Source organism: Silene latifolia, chromosome Y (genome assembly GCF_048544455.1).
Source record: "Silene latifolia isolate original U9 population chromosome Y, ASM4854445v1, whole genome shotgun sequence".
Taxonomy (NCBI): domain Eukaryota; kingdom Viridiplantae; phylum Streptophyta; class Magnoliopsida; order Caryophyllales; family Caryophyllaceae; genus Silene; species Silene latifolia.
In genome coordinates, this window is record NC_133538.1 from 329,818,882 (window position 1) to 329,836,715 (window position 17,834).

Below are 17,834 nucleotides of genomic sequence, written 5' to 3' on the forward strand. Positions count from 1 at the left end.
TATCACGGATGAACCAATTGCTGACATTATCTCATGTTCACTCTTATAGGTGTATGCACAACACTCGTCGCTCAAAGGGACCAGTGACTTTTGATCCAGAGATAGAGAAGACAACAAGGAGGCTGAGGAAAGAGTTCTTGGAAAAGAAAGCGGAAGAAGCCTTACACCTGGACAAGTTCTTTTGCGAAGAAGAAATTAAAATGGCTGAAAAGACACTGAAGCAGCTGGCCACGCCTGATGTGACCACAACTCCTCTGAGTATCGTATTTCCTACTCTTCAAAAGCCTTTAAAATTAAATTCCAGTTTTCTTAATTTACTCCCTAAGTTTTATGGTCGATCAAATGAGTTACCTAACATGCATTTAGTTGCATTTGACCTGGCATGTTCATCTATGGAGAGTGAGGGGGTAAAACCTGAGGATATTAAATTACGTTCTTTTCCATTCTCATTAGAGGAGTCTGCTAAAGAATGGCTGTTTTACTTGCCACCTGGTTCAATCACTAGCTGGGATAAACTTAAAATTACTTTTCTAGAAAAATTTCAACCAGCTAGTAGAGTCGCGTCAATAAGAAAAGAGATAAGTGGTATAAAACAGGGCCGGGATGAGTCCTTATGCGAATATTGGGAAAGATTTAATCGTTTATGTGCATCTTGTCCCCAACACCAAATCAGTGAACAACTCCTCCTGTTTTATTTCTATGAAGGCGCGGTTACATTGATGCTGCTAGTGGTGGGTCTTTAGTTGAAAAAACACCCACAGAAGCTAGAAATTTGATAAATAATATGGCATTAAACACCCAACAGTTTGGTACTAGGAGAGATGTAGGAGAAGCTAGTGGGGTAAATAATGTTGACATTACGTCTATTAAGGATCAAATGCAAGAAAATGCCCAACAAATTGCTACTCTCACTACATTAGTTTCAAAACTTGTATCTGATCAGTCTAAACCAACTGTCTGTTCAATGAATTCTGATATTGTGTACACTGACACTGCTGGTCAGCCGTTTATTATTGCTAATCCTGAACAGGTTAATGCTTTGGGTAGGTTTAATAATCAACAAAGAAAATATGACCCTCTCTCAAACACTTATAATGAGGGTTGGAAGGATCACCCCAATTTAAGGTATGGTTCGGGACCTAGACCACAACAAAATTTTCAAAATAATTTTCAGAATCATTTTAGGCAACAGGCACCCCAACCACCGTCACTAGAAGAGATGATGAAACAGTTAACCTCTACTGTAAGTCAAGTTCATAATCAGGGTGTCTCTTACCAACAGAAAACTGATGCTCACCTACAGCAAATAGACACACAAATGGGTCAAATCTGCACTACTCTGAGTAATATCCAAACTACCTTGGGGGGTAAACTACCAGCTCAACCAATTCCTAATCCTAAAGAGAGTGCTCAATCTGTAACACTTAGAAGTGGTAGGGTCTTAAGTGAACCTGAAGTAAATAAGAATGAAATTGAGAAAGAACTTGAGGTTCGACCGTTAGGAAAACCAGAGGTAGAGGGTCAAGTAATTCACAAGAGTAAAGGTCTTAAGTCTGATTTGAATGTACCAACCTTTAAAGATCCTCCCCCTTTCCCGACAAGGTTTGCTAAAACAAAGAAAATTGAACTTGAAAATGAAATCCTGGAAACTTTTAGGAAAGTGGAACTGAATATACCCTTGCTTGATGCCATTAAACAAATTCCTAAGTATGCAAAATTTTTAAAAGAGCTTTGTACTAATAAGAGGAATATTAAAAATAAGACTGCTGAAAAAGTAAGTGTTGGGGAAAATGTGTCTGCTCTCATTCAAAGAAAAGTTCCTACGAAATGTAATGATCCAGGGATGTTCTTTATTCCCTGCACTATTGGTTCGTCTAAATTTGAAAGATGCATGCTAGACTTAGGGGCTTCCATTAATGTCATGCCTAAATCTGTGTATGAGTCTTTACATGGTGGAAAATTGGTCGGAACTGATGTCATGATCCAGCTAGCTGATAGATCATATGCATACCCATTAGGTGTTCTAGAAGATGTTCTTGTTCAAGTGGGTGACTTAATTTTTCCTGCTGATTTTTATATTCTTGATATGGGTGATTCTCGTGATTCGACTAATGTGCCATTGCTGCTAGGTAGACCTTTTCTTAAAACTTCACGAGCTAAAATTGATGTGCATAATGGTATTTTAACAATGGAATTTGATGGTGAAGTTATCACATTTAACATTTTTGATGCTATGAAGTATTCTGACACAATTGGCAGTGTGTGTGCTGTCAATTATATTGATGTTATAGACTGGATTGCACAACAAGTTTTTGACGATGACCATGCTACTAATCTGTCCGATATGACAGGAACTCTTGTACCCACTTCTGATATAGTGAACCTTAGCTTTGTTGACTCTGGTAAGGAATCTACTAAACTTTCCCTACCCCCATCGAGTCAAAAACTTGTCCCATCTATTATTAAAGCACCTGAACTTGAACTTAAACCTCTTCCCCGCTAATTTAAAATATGCTTTTCTTGGTGAAAATGAAACATTGCACATTGATTATTTCTAGTTCATTATCGGTGCGGGAAGAAAAATTGTTAAATGTGCTTAGAAAGTATAAAGAAGCTATAGGATGGACTTTAGCTGACATAAAAGGAATCAGTCCCACTCTTTGTATGCATAGAATATTTTTAGAGAAGGATGCTAAACCTTCTCAAGAACCACAACGTAGATTAAATCCTTCAATGTTAGAGGTCGTTAAGAAGGAAATGGTAAAATGGAGGGATGCTGGAGTTATATACCCTATTTCTGATTCCGAGTGGGTCAGCCCTATTCATGTTGTCCCGAAGAAGTCTGGTATAACTGTAGTTGAAAATGATAAGGGTGAACTTGTTCCTACAAGAGTATCTAATGGGTGGAGGGTTTGTATAGATTATAGGAAACTTAATAAGGCCACTAGAAAGGACCATTTCCCATTACCTTTCATTGATCAGATGCTAGAAAAATTGGCTGGAAAATCTTATTTTTGTTTTCTAGATGGTTATTCAGGTTATACCCAAGTACCCATAGCACCCGAAGATCAAGAAAAGACCACTTTCACAGGCCCCTTTGGTACTTATGCCTTTAGAAGAATGCCGTTTGGCCTATACAATGCACCTGGAACTTTTCAGAGGTGTATGATGAGTATATTTTCTGACTTAATTGATAACTGTTTAGAAGTATTTATGGATGACTTTACTGTTTTTGGTGACTCTTTTGATTTTTGTCTACACAATTTATCCCTTGTGCTGAAAAGATGCGTTGAAACGAACCTTGTTTTAAACTTTGAAAAGTGTCATTTTATGGTCCAACAAGGAGTCGTCTTGGTTCATATTGTGAGTTCTAAAGGTTTAGAAGTAGACAAAGCAAAAATTGATGTCATAAGTTCTCTGCCATACCCTACTTGTGTGCGAGAGATTAGATCTTTCTTAAGTCACGCGGGGTTTTACAGACGTTTCATTAAAGATTTTTCGAAAATTTCAGCCCCGTTGTGTTCTTTACTTGCTAAAGATGTTGCTTTTGTGTTTGATGATGCATGTAAAGAAGCTTTTGACACTCTAAAAGCCAAACTAACTTCTTTGTTTATGCCCACACCGACTGGAACTTACCTTTTGAAATTATGTGTGACGCTAGCAATAAAGCGAAAAGAGGAGCTGTCCTTGGTCAAAAAGTCGATAAAGAGTCATATGCTATTCACTATGCTTCAAAATTATTAGACCACTGCCCAATGTAACTATACGATTCTTGAGAAAGAAATGTATCTTTGTAATTTATGCGCTTGAAAAGTTCAGACCATATTTGCTAGGCACTCACGTGATAGTCTATTCTGACCATTCGGCATTAAAATATCTCTTAAAAAAGAAAGAGTCTAAACCACGATTGCTACGCTGGATGCTTTTATTACAAGAATTTGACCTAGAAATTAGAGATAAAAAGGGAGCTAAAAACCTAGTTGCTGATCATTTAAGTAGAATAGTCCCTAAGGAAGACTGGCCTATGGTGATTGAGTTCTTCCCTGATGAACAATTGTATTCCTTGCGTCATGAAGCAACTCCATGGTATGCTGATATGGTAAATTACTTGGTAACTACTTCTTTTCCATCCACATTGTCTAGGGCACAGAGAGAAAAAATAAAAACTGAATCAAAGCATTATTATTGGGATGACCCATATTTGTGGAAAAGATGTAGTGACCAAATTATTAGGAGATGTATTGACGAGTCTGAAGTGCAGTCCATTCTAACTTTCTGTCATAGTTTGGAAACATGAGGTCACTTTGGCCCTAAAAGAACAAATAAGCACAAGGTTCTAGAGTGTGGATTCTATTGGCCCACACTACATCGAGATGCTTTTACCTTTTGTAAATCTTGTGAACGCTGTCAGAAGACTGGTAATTTAACTAGAAGAACTGAGATGCCTCAACATGGAATTATTGTGTGTGAAATATTTGATATTTGGGGTATAGACTTTATGGGTCCCTTTCCTGTGTCGCATGGCTATCTTTATATTTTGCTTGCTGTTGACTACGTTTCTAAGTGGGTCGAAGTGAAGGCTACTAAGTGTGATGATGCTAAGACTGTAGTGAAGTTTATAAAGAGTCGCATTTTAAACAGATTTGGAATTCCTAAAGCACTCATTAGTGACCGTGGTACCCATTTCTGTAATCATATGATGGCAACATTGCTTCGTAAATACCATATTTTTCATAGGATTGCTATTGCATACCACCCGCAAACCAACGGGCAGGCTGAAGTGTCTAATAGGGAAATTAAGTCAATTTTAGAGAAGATGGTTAACCCAACTAGAAAAGACTGGAGCTTACGAGTTGATGATGCAGCCTGGGCATATAGAACTGCTTATAAAACCCCTATTGGAATGTCACCCTATAGACTAGTTTTTGGAAAAACATGTCATTTACCAAAAGAGAATTGGAACATAAGTCCGAATGGGCGTGAAACAATGTAACTTAGACTACGACCTGGCTGGCCAAGAACGGAAATTGCAATTACAAGAGTTAGAGGAACTGAGATTAGAGTCGTATGAGAATGCTAGGAACTATAAGGAGAGGGCTAAGGTTTTTCATGATCAGAACATTGCTCGAAGGTGTTTTAGAGTCGGACAGAAGGTGTTATTGTTTAATTCTCGTTTAAAGTTGTTTTCTGGAAAGCTCAGATCACGATGGTTGGGCCCTTATGTTATTACTAATATTTTCCCCCATGGAGTCATTGAAATACGAAGTATTGATACTAACCAGACTTTTAAGGTGAATGGTCACAGTCAAGCCCTTTTACGAAAGGAGTGAGGTAATGGTCTTTGGAAGAAGTATTACTCGAGGAACCATAGATTAGTTGGGGAACTATGTCGAGCCACGACATAAACCAAGGCGCTTCTTGGGAGGCAACCCAAGTTTACTTATTTATTGTTTTCCTGTGTGTTTATTTTATATGCTTTCGTTGAGTCGGCTTCAGTGCCTCCCCGAGTTTCGCTACCTTTGTATGGGGATGTTAATAGTGTCGGTAGCACAAAAAAAATTAAAAAATATAAAAATACAAAAAGAGATTTTACTACTATTCCTGCTGATTTTCTGGGTATTTTGCTTGCTTTCTGTTTCACTTGCCTTGGTCGAGTGTTTCATTTTTCAGGATTCGGGATGCATATAGCTGATTGGGTTTCAACTTGATTGAAAAAAAAAAACTCGCCTTCTTTGCGGAAGCCATGGTCCTACGTTGATCGGTACTACTTGGAGGCTAAAAAATTCACTAATGGGCACCTTCCTTACCTGTACTTGCTGTACTGCTGCTGCTGAGAGTTTATTTGGCTGCCAGGACAGAGCATTATCATAACCAAATTTGGAGCATCTTGTTGTGAACTTCACATGAATCCGCTAAGTTCCTTCTTCCCTCTTATTTTTTATATATGCTGAACATCGAGGACGATGTCGAGTTCAAGTGTGGGGGAGAGGCAAGGCCTAAAAACTGGGTTACTTAAAAAATTTGCTTTTTTAGGGGAGATGCTGTCAAAATTCGGTCAGAATTAAAAATAACCTCTGTTTTTATAAGACTAACTAGGATAAGGGAGTCGGAATGGTGATACAACGATGATAAAACTGCTTTTATGCTTTTGGATTCTCACTTTAGCCTTGCATTTTCAACACTTCTCTTTTGTATACTCATTTGCATATCTACGAGTGTGTGACCGATACTACTGAACGAATAGACTTGACTAAAATGTTGGCAAACTACTAAAATTTCTGAGATTTAGAGCCTTCAAAACCGATGACATCTATGATCGGTTTCTATTTATAGGATGAGAGTAGTACTCCTTATGAGGCATGTAACATCAAATTGCATAAGCATGAAATTTGTCTCTTAACCTGTATGCATTCGGGTTTGTGGCGGTGACACATGTGGAGAGGCAACATTTCCCTTTTGTTATACCATTGAACTTCACTTAGCCAAATTGACTTGTTTTGACCCATTCGATCAACTACATTCCTAAATAGCCTACCCTAGTCAAGCTAGTCTAGTTGATGTGTTTGGCACGTTCTTTGTGGTCATTTTTGGTATCGTGCTATTATTATCTTAAAAAGGGGAGTAGTATTCAAAAAAAAAAAAAAAAAAAAAAGATGTCTGAAAGAAGAAAAATCAATGTGAAAAAAAAAGGAAAAGATGAGAATTGTTGACAGAAAAAAAAAAAAATCCCTTATAATTAAACTCCTATTCTTGACAGTATATTCTACATATGAGGAGTTATCTTTGTTGTGCGCGAGTTTATGCCATGTATGGCATCGTTTATCACTTTGTAAGTTGGGTTTCTAAGCGGAATACGTGTAATCTTGGTTACGGTCGGTACTAGCTTGACTTTTACCTCCACATATCCAAAAATATTTGCCCCTTTTCACCCAATTACCTTATCTCGCACCTCTTGTAAGTCCTCGGCATGTGTCTTGGTCCTCGTTTGGTTGGAATGCGTATGTATGGTTGTAGAGATCGATTTCATGTTAGATTGCATGCATGTTTTTATAAGTCGAGTTAGGTGAGTGACTCATATTTTCTCTCTCTTTCACATTATACTCACCTATTCTTATAACGAGTGATGAGCGAACCGCGAGAGTCCAACATGTATAAGTCTGGCAAGGTCGACGGTTCAGTAGTAGTGTCATTGTCCTATTCGTTTGCATCTGAGTTCGTATTTTTCCCGCTATGGAATTTGTTTCCTTAGCATTGGTGTTGATTTGTTGCATAAATGCTATTTAAGTGAGTCAATAGTATGGATAGCTATGAGTTGTATACCATGCCATTTATCCCTATATTCTATCTTATGTCTAGAATTTTTGAGGTTGATAATTTACTTATAGCTCATGATTTGTTATTGTCGAGGGCGACAATAAGCTAAGTGTGGGGGAATTTGATAAGCCCATAATTATATATGTTTTTATCCCATATCCGTATATTGTTAGTGTCGTCTTTCGTATTATTTGAGCTATATTATTATATATTAGTTAGTTTCGAGATTTAATTAATGTTATTATTATTTTAGATGTAAATGGGCTTATTTAGTGTGTTTTGGTATAGTAGATTACAAGACGGAAGATAATGGGCCGAATGACAAGCTTAATGGATTAAAAGTATGACTCAAGTATGTGTAAAACGGACCAAGGGAACAAAATAAGAACGAAGCATAGGAAATAAAGAAGCACGCAAGCAGGCACGTATGTAATTATTAATTAATTTCGCAAGTTCGGCAGCCCATGAATTAGGAAATTGGGCGAGAGATTGGGAGTTCAACAAAGAAGCGATTTAAGGTCAAGTCTGCGAGCGAAAGATTATCCATGGGTACTCCGTCTTCATCTCAAATTCAATTTCTATCTCTAACCTTAATTCAATCACAAACTCTATCCTATTGCTGCAAAAATTTGTTCCCAAATCTGTCACAAAGATCGACTTTGTCCGAGCATAAATACCTGGTTCCTTAATCCTAATTGGGGCAAGCAAGTTTATACGAAATACCCAAATTACTAGTGAGCGAGATTGACGGCGATCGAGATAGGAGTGCGATCCATCGATTGAAGCGGCTTCAATTCGAAGGAAGAAGGAGAAAGCACTTGCAGAGGCTTGCAACCGAACCAAGGAGGCATTCTTCGGTCTTAATTATTAAGTTCTCCACTCCTTTAGCTTGTTAATTTCAGTTTACTAGTTTTCTTTTAAACCTTGGATGATTTAATCTTTCAGTTATCATAAAGTTTGATTTCAATTCTAGCATTATTGAGTTAGTAGTATTCATATTATACTCGTTCATATTGTTTCCGATTCATTCTGTTGGCTGCAATTATTTGCTTAATTTGCTTAGTAGTTTGAACCGTTAGCTAGTTGTGTTATTTAGCGCGGCGTTAAATAGTACAACATAGTAGCAACTAATTTAATTTGGGACTGCAATGATGTCGCTAGATTGAATTAGGAGTATAATTTGGTCTGACTAATTAATTGGTTAGGGTTAATGACGTCTTTCTAGTACTTAATGCAGTTAACTAATTTGCGGAACTTTGCAACTTGCGTAGAATTGGTTAGCTAGAACTGGTAGTCGAACGGCTCGCTACTGGTTAAAACTAAGGATTGATAGGGAGGATTTAGCGGCTAAGTTCTCTACAGTTAACCTGTTATTGACTTAAATATTCGCTAGAGGAATCGACGAGTTAACTAAGTTATTAATTGAATCTGAGAAACATGTGCTTAAACGTCATGCTTGCTTCACTAGTGAGTAGTAGGACTGGTATTAGCTTATTATTCTCCAATCAAAACATTAAAAGAACCCCCCCTCTTCGTACATAATGTTAATACTGTCAATAGCTAACTCTTACTTGTAAATAATACACTTGCATATTGTCCGCTGAGTAGTTGTCTTTTAACATTGAATAAATAATCTCTCCGTGGGATCGACCCTTACTTTTACTATACTACCTATATTTAACATGAATTTTATGCAGAGTAAGGTTTATAAATTATTAATTTGTATGCGCTAACGACACGTATCACTCGCCCTCAATGGACGCTTGGAAATATGGACCTTAATGCCTCAGAATTCGTTCTCAAATACGTACCTTTGAAAGTCATAAAGGGACGTGTCGTGGCTGAATTCTTCGCAGATAATCCTATCAATAATACGCAAGCAATAGACATGTGGTCATTTCCAGATGAGGATATTTTACAAACTTGTACGGATTCTTGGGATCTTTACTTAGATGGGGCATCCAATTTGAGAGGATTCTGAATAAGAGTATTGCTCATTTCTCCTGAAGGCGAGCATACACCACTTTCTGTCAAACTCGACTTCGAGGTGACAAATAATGCAGCAGAGTATGAAGCTTGCCTCATTGGTCTATAAGCAGCAGTGAGTTTAGGCATCAAGAACCTTCGAGTTCATGGGGACTCATCTTTAATCATTAACCAAATCACTGGATCCTGGAAAATCCAAAGTGAAAGTCTAGCACCCAATCAGGTTAGGATAGCTCAGATTGCTCAATTCTTCGATCAGGTTACTTATTTACACTTGCCTCGCGAAAAAAATCAGTTTGCGGACGCTCTTGCAAAACTCGCATCCTTGATTAATATGCCAGACAACATAGTTAAAATTCCTTTATGCATCGAACGACGGTCAAAGCCAGCCTATGTACACTTCCTTACAAATGAAGAGGAAGACCCAAGGGAACCTTTGTTCCAGGCCATTCTAAATTTTAAGTTTAATAGTACATACCCACCAGATATGGATAAGAGGGGACAACGCGCCATACGCCTACTTGCCTCTCAATACCTCCCCATGCAGGGAGAGTTGTACAAAAGAACACCACTTGGTGTCCTCTTGCGTTGCCTTGATCATTCACAGGCACAGAAAGTAATGGAGGAAGTTCGCGATGGAGAATGTTGTCCTCACATGAGTGGACCTATGATGGCAAAGAAGATTACGTGTCTAGGGTATTAATGGACAACAATGGAGTCTGATTGCATCAAATACGTCAAGCGTTGTCATAATTGCCAGATCTTCGGGAATGTGCAACATGTTCCTCCCTCAATGCTATATACCATGACATCTTACTTGGCCATTTTCTACTTGGGGAATATACATCATCGGGAAGATCACTCCAGCTGGGACATGAGCCATTGTTATATTCTAGTAGTTATCGACCATTTTACTAAATGGGTCGAGGCAGCATCTTACACTAGCCTTACAGCCAAACATGTGGCCAAGTTCATACAAACCAATATCATCTGTGGATATGGTTGCCCACATGAAATCATCAGTGACAATGGTTCACACTTTTAGGCCGAAGCTGAACAGTTGTTAGCCAAATATAAGATCAAGCATCACCATTCCTCGCAATATAGACCTCAAACTAACGGCGCGGTAGAGGCAGCCAACAAAAATGTCATCACAATCCTCAAGAAAATGATCGACAATTACCGCGATTGGCCTAGCAAAATACCCTTTGCGTTATGGGGATATCGCATGTCAGTTAGGACGCCCACTTGGTCTACTCCTTTCTATTTGACTTACGGCATGGAAGCTGTACAACCAGTAGTGTAACACCCCCATACTCCAAGTGCCTTACCAGGACCACTCAAAGCATGAGAATGCTACCATCTCGGTTACCCGAGGCAATGTATATCAAATAGACCATAAAAGAACGTACTTTAATAAATAAGTTTAAGTGATTACATAACAAAACCAACTGTAAGTAAAGTACAACTGTTCTACAACCAGATAACAACTGAAGTAAAAAGGTATAAAGACAACACAGTGGAAGACTACTATCAGACTCGTGGCAACTCCATCCCCAGCTAATCCCGCGCGCATCCATAGTATACCTGCTAGACAACTACTCACCACCCCCGAATGGATCACCACAGTTTTTAAAACATTTAAACGGGTCGATGATCGATTACACAAAACAAACAGCTGCAATAAAATAATATCACAACCGATTCAATCAACCCAAACTCCATCACATCACCACACACCTGACTACACACTAACGTGTGTAGCCCTACCAGATTACCCATCGCAACAGGTAATCCTCGCCGCCAGTGGGGGACCGCAGCCATTCCCACCTAAGCCCCGCTCATCTCATTCGAGCGATAAACCCATCTTCATTAATGTGCACATCCCTTCTATGACGGGTTCCACAGAAGGCGAATCAAGGGCGTGAAGCCACTCCCGCAAGTGACTCCACTTAGCCAGGGACGCACCGCAATAATCACAAACAAACAATCATAACCAATTACCAAGATCAACAATCACAATCATCAAATGCCAATTCCATTATGATAATCAATCAACAACAATAAAACAATCACCAACAATCAACAATGCCATGTAACCAATATTGAGTAGGGAAACCCTACCTGGAAAGGCAATCACCAAGATCATCACAATGAGCTAATCGTAATCCTTCTTCAACGAAATCACCTCCTATAAACACACAATCATACAATCACAATCTAACATCAACAATACTCCCAAAACCCCCAATTTACCCAATTAGGGTTTCAACTAAAATCAATGAAACGATATAAAAATTTACAAGAAGCTTACCTTTGACACGACGATCACAACGGTATAAAAAACAAGATAATCCGACGATCCTAGCCTTGGGATTTGTTAACAACGCGAAGACCACGAATTACGTAACTCCTCTTTTTCTTTGAAAGGTTTTAGAAAGGTTAAAAGTGATTAAGAATGTGACGGAAGACCTGATGTGTGTCTAAAATATGATGTTTTCCACCCTCTTTTACACACATTTCAGAGCTCAAATGTGTAGTTTATTCAACTATATTCCCTTTTTCCGTCTACTTTCGTGTTTTTGTGTAATATTGCAGAAATGTGAAGAATTCAGCGGAAATCGAGCCAAATCCGTCCCCGAGTGCTTGGCATAGGATTTGACATGAAGTAGTGACTCGGGAAGCGAACTTGGTTCGCGTTTCAAGGCCTAAAAGATAGCAAAAGCTTGGTTGCGTACAAGTTACAAAGTTTAAACAAGCGAAGAAGTGCTTCTTGACGTTGCAGCCTTATTCAGATGGCTATATCCCGAGTTCTAGAGCAGATAATCGACAGATTCCACTTGTAGGTGAAATCTTATCCTCTTAGCTTTCCAACGCCGCATAGAACACATGATTTTACCAAGTAACGAAGAAATGGCAGCTGTTTTAAGATCGGTGCGCGCTGCAGAATTCGTCAGAATGCATTACTGTACAGCAGCCTTGGTCGATCGACTGGTCTCAGTGGTCGATCGACCACCCCACGACTCTGACGCGCAAATAAAAATTAGAATTCCGAAGCCCACTTGTAATTAGGTTTAGGAATAAGTTACAGGACTTCTCTATAAAAACAAAACATTATTCATCAGTTTGGGAGAGGTCTCTCTGGCATGAGAGAAGAACGGTAGATTAGTTTAGTTTTACATCGGATTTCAATTAGTTTAGTTTTATCAATAAAGTTATCTTTAGCATTCGGATTCAGTTCCTGCCTTTCGTATTTCGGTATTCTTCTTCCTAAATTCAGTTTATTTTACTTTAATTCCTTCATTAGTATGGAATTGGTAGTTAGTTCCTATAGCCCTAGTTTTAATTTATGCAATTCTATCATTTAATTACTTCAATTATGCACCCTTTTATCGTTATTATTAATCTCGTAGTTGTAGTTAGATTAAATATGCGCAGCTAATTACCCCGTGCTAAGGTGTGAGGGGATCTGCAGCGACGACGTCGTAGATTAGTAAACCTGATGTCGGACCTTGGTCGATCGACTGACCTAGTCGGTCGATCGACTGGACCCGTTGGTCGATCGACTGACGCGTGATAGATTAGCACCGTTTCAATGTTTTAATTGCAATATTTGACAACAAGACCGAGAGGAGACTTGTTAAATACTGAGGAATTGACCAACCCACAAATCGAGAGATAGGGAAGGGAAATAGACTAAATTGAAACGACTAAATTACGCTAAGATCGAGAGATAAGTAATTTAGGCATTAGGAATCACTTTTCAGGGCGAGAGCTAGTATTAGTGAGACCTAGCGACCAGTAGGATAGGCTGAGAGGCGCTACTTATTAAGTTGGACCGAGAGGACTTCTTATTTGCCCACCTATCATGATTTATCAGACTTACTTAGATACCGTCGTCGCAGCTACAGTGAACCAAATGTCTTAGCATTCTTTTAATTATAGTTAACAATCTTCTTATTTATTTGCCTTATTTATTTGCATTTTAGTTATATTTATTTTTAATCGCATTTAGATATAGTTCAAAATCCAAAACCCCCAACTTCCTTAGACTAAAATTTAGATCAACTATAAATTCCCTACCTCCCTGCGGATCGACCCGTGCTACCACTATCTATAGTAGTAGTCGGTATTATAAATTTTATTTTTGATACTTTACGACGGTATCAAATTTTGGCGCCGTTGCCGGGGAGGTAGCGTAAATTTCTAGTTGTTTTATTTTATTTTATTTTGGTCTCAAGGAACATCCGTTCCTTGAGGCAGTCGTTATCTTCTTCTTGTAGTTTCTTCTTATACGCAGGTCACCTTGAGCTAGACAGAGACTTTTAGAAGAATCATTTCAGGAGGAAGGCTTGAGTACTCTTGATAGATGGGAAGTTCGCGTGGGAATTCGCGAAAACCAAGTATTGAAATGAATGCTATTGCGGCACTAGAAGCTTCCATTAATGCCAGGTTCGAAAAGCTGTAGAATGCTACAAATGAAACTGCGGAATTGAGAAAGGTAGTTAAAACTCTCTTGGTTCAAGTTATAAAAATGGAAGAAGCTAGGATTGAATCTGATAAGAATTTTGAAAATCGGTTGGCAATTTTAGTGGCTAATCAAGCTGCTAATTTGTCGAGTAAATTTGATGATACTCCACCTCTTACCCCTGTGCTTATTTCTGCTCTAACACCTCCGCCCCAGATTGGGAGCACGATGGAGGAAAACTCTTCTGTTTTGACTGTTGCAGGAACTGGTTTGGGGAAGGAAGAGCCGAGGAAAATGTCGGATTATGACTTGGAGTTTGATGAGCCGGACGATCCAAGAGCCTGGGAAGCCGCTAAAGCCGTTGATGACCCGTTGAGTATTCTAGATAAAGGAGTGGAGTGGAGTCCAGCTGCTGAGATTAGCATTGCGGAGGGTACTTTGATCCGGTTGATGTCGTCACTCATCCAATCAAACACATTTATAATACTCAACATACAACTAGTTAGCGGTAAGTCGAGGTCGATCCATGGGACGGTGTGCTTTGGGTTCTAAGTCTATCTATCTCAATTTATGCTAGTGTCACGATTTGTTTGGGTTTGTAGTTGTGTCTAGACTAATGCAAGCAATAAGGTAAAACAAGTAAAAAAAGAAGGAAAGATGTAAACAAATGATTAAAAGTGCTAGGACGTCATAGGGTCATAGGGGATTCATGGTTTTGATCATACAAACATGTTTACAATTATATGCAAGCAATTAATGTTGTGGAGGAACCGAGTTGGTTTATGTCTTACGGTTCATAGGAAGGGTTGGGTCCCGGAGCCGAATCGATTAGATTGTACAACACCTACAAGTCGACTTACTTTCCTCCTATTCAACTTCTATGCATGATCTTACAAGACTCGAGTTGGTTTATATCTTACGAGTCAGGTTGAGTAGATAAGAGATGGTAAAAATGCAAGGATTCATAGGATTAGCATTTCATCAAACATAACATGTGCATAAAGTTGACATCACAACAAGCAAGCAATTTAATCATGTGAACATATTAGATTAAGCATGAATCAAACCCATGTTGGTTTCCCCTAATTACCCACTAATCCTAGCTAAAGAACTACTCACTCATTATCATGGGAAACATGTCATTAATGGTGTCAATCATCACAACAAGTATAAACATGATAATGGAATGAAGAAATGAACAATAAAGAGTAAAGAGTAAAGGAATTATACCAACTTAAGATGATCCAAACAATAAAGCAAAGAATAATAGAAGAACTTGATGATTGATGGAAGGTTGTCAATCTCCCAATAAACCCAATAATCTTCAATTACCCAAAAATAAACTTGAATAATAAACTTGAACAACAATTAAGGAGAGATTAATGTATAAATTGTGGAAAGATTAAATGATAATTTATTCTAATCTACTCCTAATCTAATCTAAGAGAATTTCCTCCTAAAAACCACACACCCTAATTGATTTACAAAATGGGATATTTATAGTGGAAATTAGGTGGATGCATTTAGGGTTAACTAAGGGCTAAACTTGTAATTACACTTTTGAGTTTAGAGCAGGGAGGAGCCGGTATTTTTCGGAGGAAGGGCTTCTTTCTTTGTAGCTTGGAGAAGACGAAATTGTGCTGTGCAGGAATCCGTGCGTATTGGAATCGGGACGGGCGGATTCTGAAGATGCAATCCGGGCAGATTTGGGAGAAGACGGGCGGATTCTGAAGATGCAATCCGGGCGGATTTGGGAGAAGACGGGCGGATTCTCCTGCAGTGAATTTTCTTGTTTTTCCCAGCCAGAAGACGGGCGTCTTGTGGGGAGGACGGGCGTCTTGGGAAAGACGGGCGTCTTCTTCTCGGGACGCGCGGATTCCCGAACAGCTTCTTTGTTTGACCTCGGATTGTAAAACGGACGTCATTTTCTCATCCGAACTCCTATTGGAGTGATTCAAAAGCCTAGATCACTTGTTTTTTTGACGCCGTTCCAACTAGCATACTTTCAGAGCCAAAGGAGCAGCCCTTGATTTGCGTTCCGAGCAATTTTCTTCATGAATGGCTTCCTTGGTTTTCCTCTTTGCTTTAAACCTTATGACCCTTCTATATACTCTTTATTCCTACATCTTTGGTCATCATTCTTGCCTCCTCTTCATACTAGTCCATCTAATACCATCAATAAGCTTCCAAATATGCACGAAAGACGGGAATTTCCGCCTTATTATCTCCTTTTCTACAAAACATATGAAATGCGATAGAAAAGCAAATAGGAAGGTTTTGACGGATAAAATGGCCATAGAATGCTATAATAGTATGCAAAATAGGCTCAATTAGGTGACTAAATGTGCGCAAATAATGGTCACATCAAATATCCCCAAACCGAACCTTTACTCGTCCCGAGTAAAGAGGTGACTAAAACTAGACCTTTATTTAAACTATCCTACTAATATAACCGATATGAGACAATTAGCGGGTCTCACTCCGCCCCTTCAACTCACAACAAGACAACCATGAGGTAGGATGCCTTCTTGCAAGGCAAGGTGGGTCTTGCCAAAATGGCGACACATCCAAACATTAAGCACACAAAATCACATAATGGATGCATCTACAAAAGAATAGCCACTTTCCTCATCTAAGTGGCGGAAATTATCTACAAGGGAAGCAATTCAAGGGTACACACTCCTTCATAGATACAATTTCTTCAAACTACTAAGCCTAGAAGGATACCAATAAATCACCTCCAAGTTGTGTCAAGCTAGGGTACCTTTGTCCTCAATCGTTAAATGCTTTTGTCAAGAGTAGACTCCCTATGGTGTTAGAAACACTGGAGGATCGCGGAATTCCCCCTCTTGCCTAGACAAGAAGAAGGGTCGTCCCTTCTCTACCATGCACAAAAATGGATAAGATGGAAAAGGGATCGATAGTATTTGAGTTTCATTTTGGGAGTTTGCTTTCATTGTTGTTTTTCCTCCCAATTTCTTGTGGCATATAACATTTGAGAACACTTTCTTTTTGCCATTTCTTTTTGATTTTTGGCATTTCAACACTTGACAACTTTCAACTTTTCTTTGCATTTCTTTTTGAACATTTTCAAAGTCACCCCATATGTAGTGAGGGTGGCTTATATTTGAAGCTTTAGGAGTTCTATTTTTTGCTCCTCTTTTCATTAGATGCATTTTTGCAAACTTTCTTTCACTTTTCATTTCATTGAATACAAATTGACTTCTTTTTGTGCCCATTCCCTTTGATGACAAAAAATGTGGTAGAACATGGATGATGGATGGATGGATGCATGGTTTCAAGGGTCACCTTGGAATAAACGGTAGCCAAGGAGTTATCACACCACAAGGTACTCTTGACTAGGCCTTAATCCATGGGTCAAAGGATACTAGCATGACATATCCTAGGGTGTTTTACAAGTATTCTAACAAGCAAAGTCTTAAGAAGAAAAAGCATCTACTAGGGCCTATATACACTTGTCAAGCTTCCCAAGTAGACGGTTTCGCAAAATTTTTCTAACATGCAACTACATGCCATGATGCAACTAGCATATATACATCCTAATGCAAATGATTCTACCAACTAATATGACATATACACTAAATGCAAGTCCTAAATTCACATTATTTATACCGCATCAATCAAAATAAAGCCACATAGTCATCAACATAAAGAGGAAAAAGGAGATTGGAAAGATCATACCATGCGGTCTTCAATATCCTCATATCTCGGATGTGGCATAGTCAATAAATGTGAACAAGGATAGACAAACATAATATATACAATAATATATATAATACTACACTACAAAGGAAATGAACATGTTTTTGGATTTTTAAATTTTTCCAATTTTTATGGTTTTTGTTTTTATGAAATTAAAAGACACATTTTTGTGATTTTTCGAAATTTTCAATTTTTATGCATTTTTGGAATATAAATTCCCATCCTTCACTTTATTTTGGACATTGTCCTCAATGTACATGTAGGAGTAGGAATGAAAAGAAATACATGTTTTTGATTTTTTTTGATTTTTTTTTTTGAAATAGAGTACAAATGCAATGATATG

The 17,834-nt window shown here is 38.4% G+C and overlaps 1 protein-coding gene across 1 annotated transcript; it reads left to right on the plus strand.

Moving 5' to 3' along the window:
- Positions 1–784: 784 nt before the first annotated feature.
- On the plus strand, positions 785–2,503 carry LOC141631374 (uncharacterized). Its single transcript, XM_074444054.1, has one exon. The coding sequence runs from the start codon at positions 785–787 to the stop codon at positions 2,501–2,503; it is 1,719 nt and encodes a 572-aa protein (XP_074300155.1).
- The last annotated feature ends 15,331 nt before the right edge of the window (positions 2,504–17,834 follow it).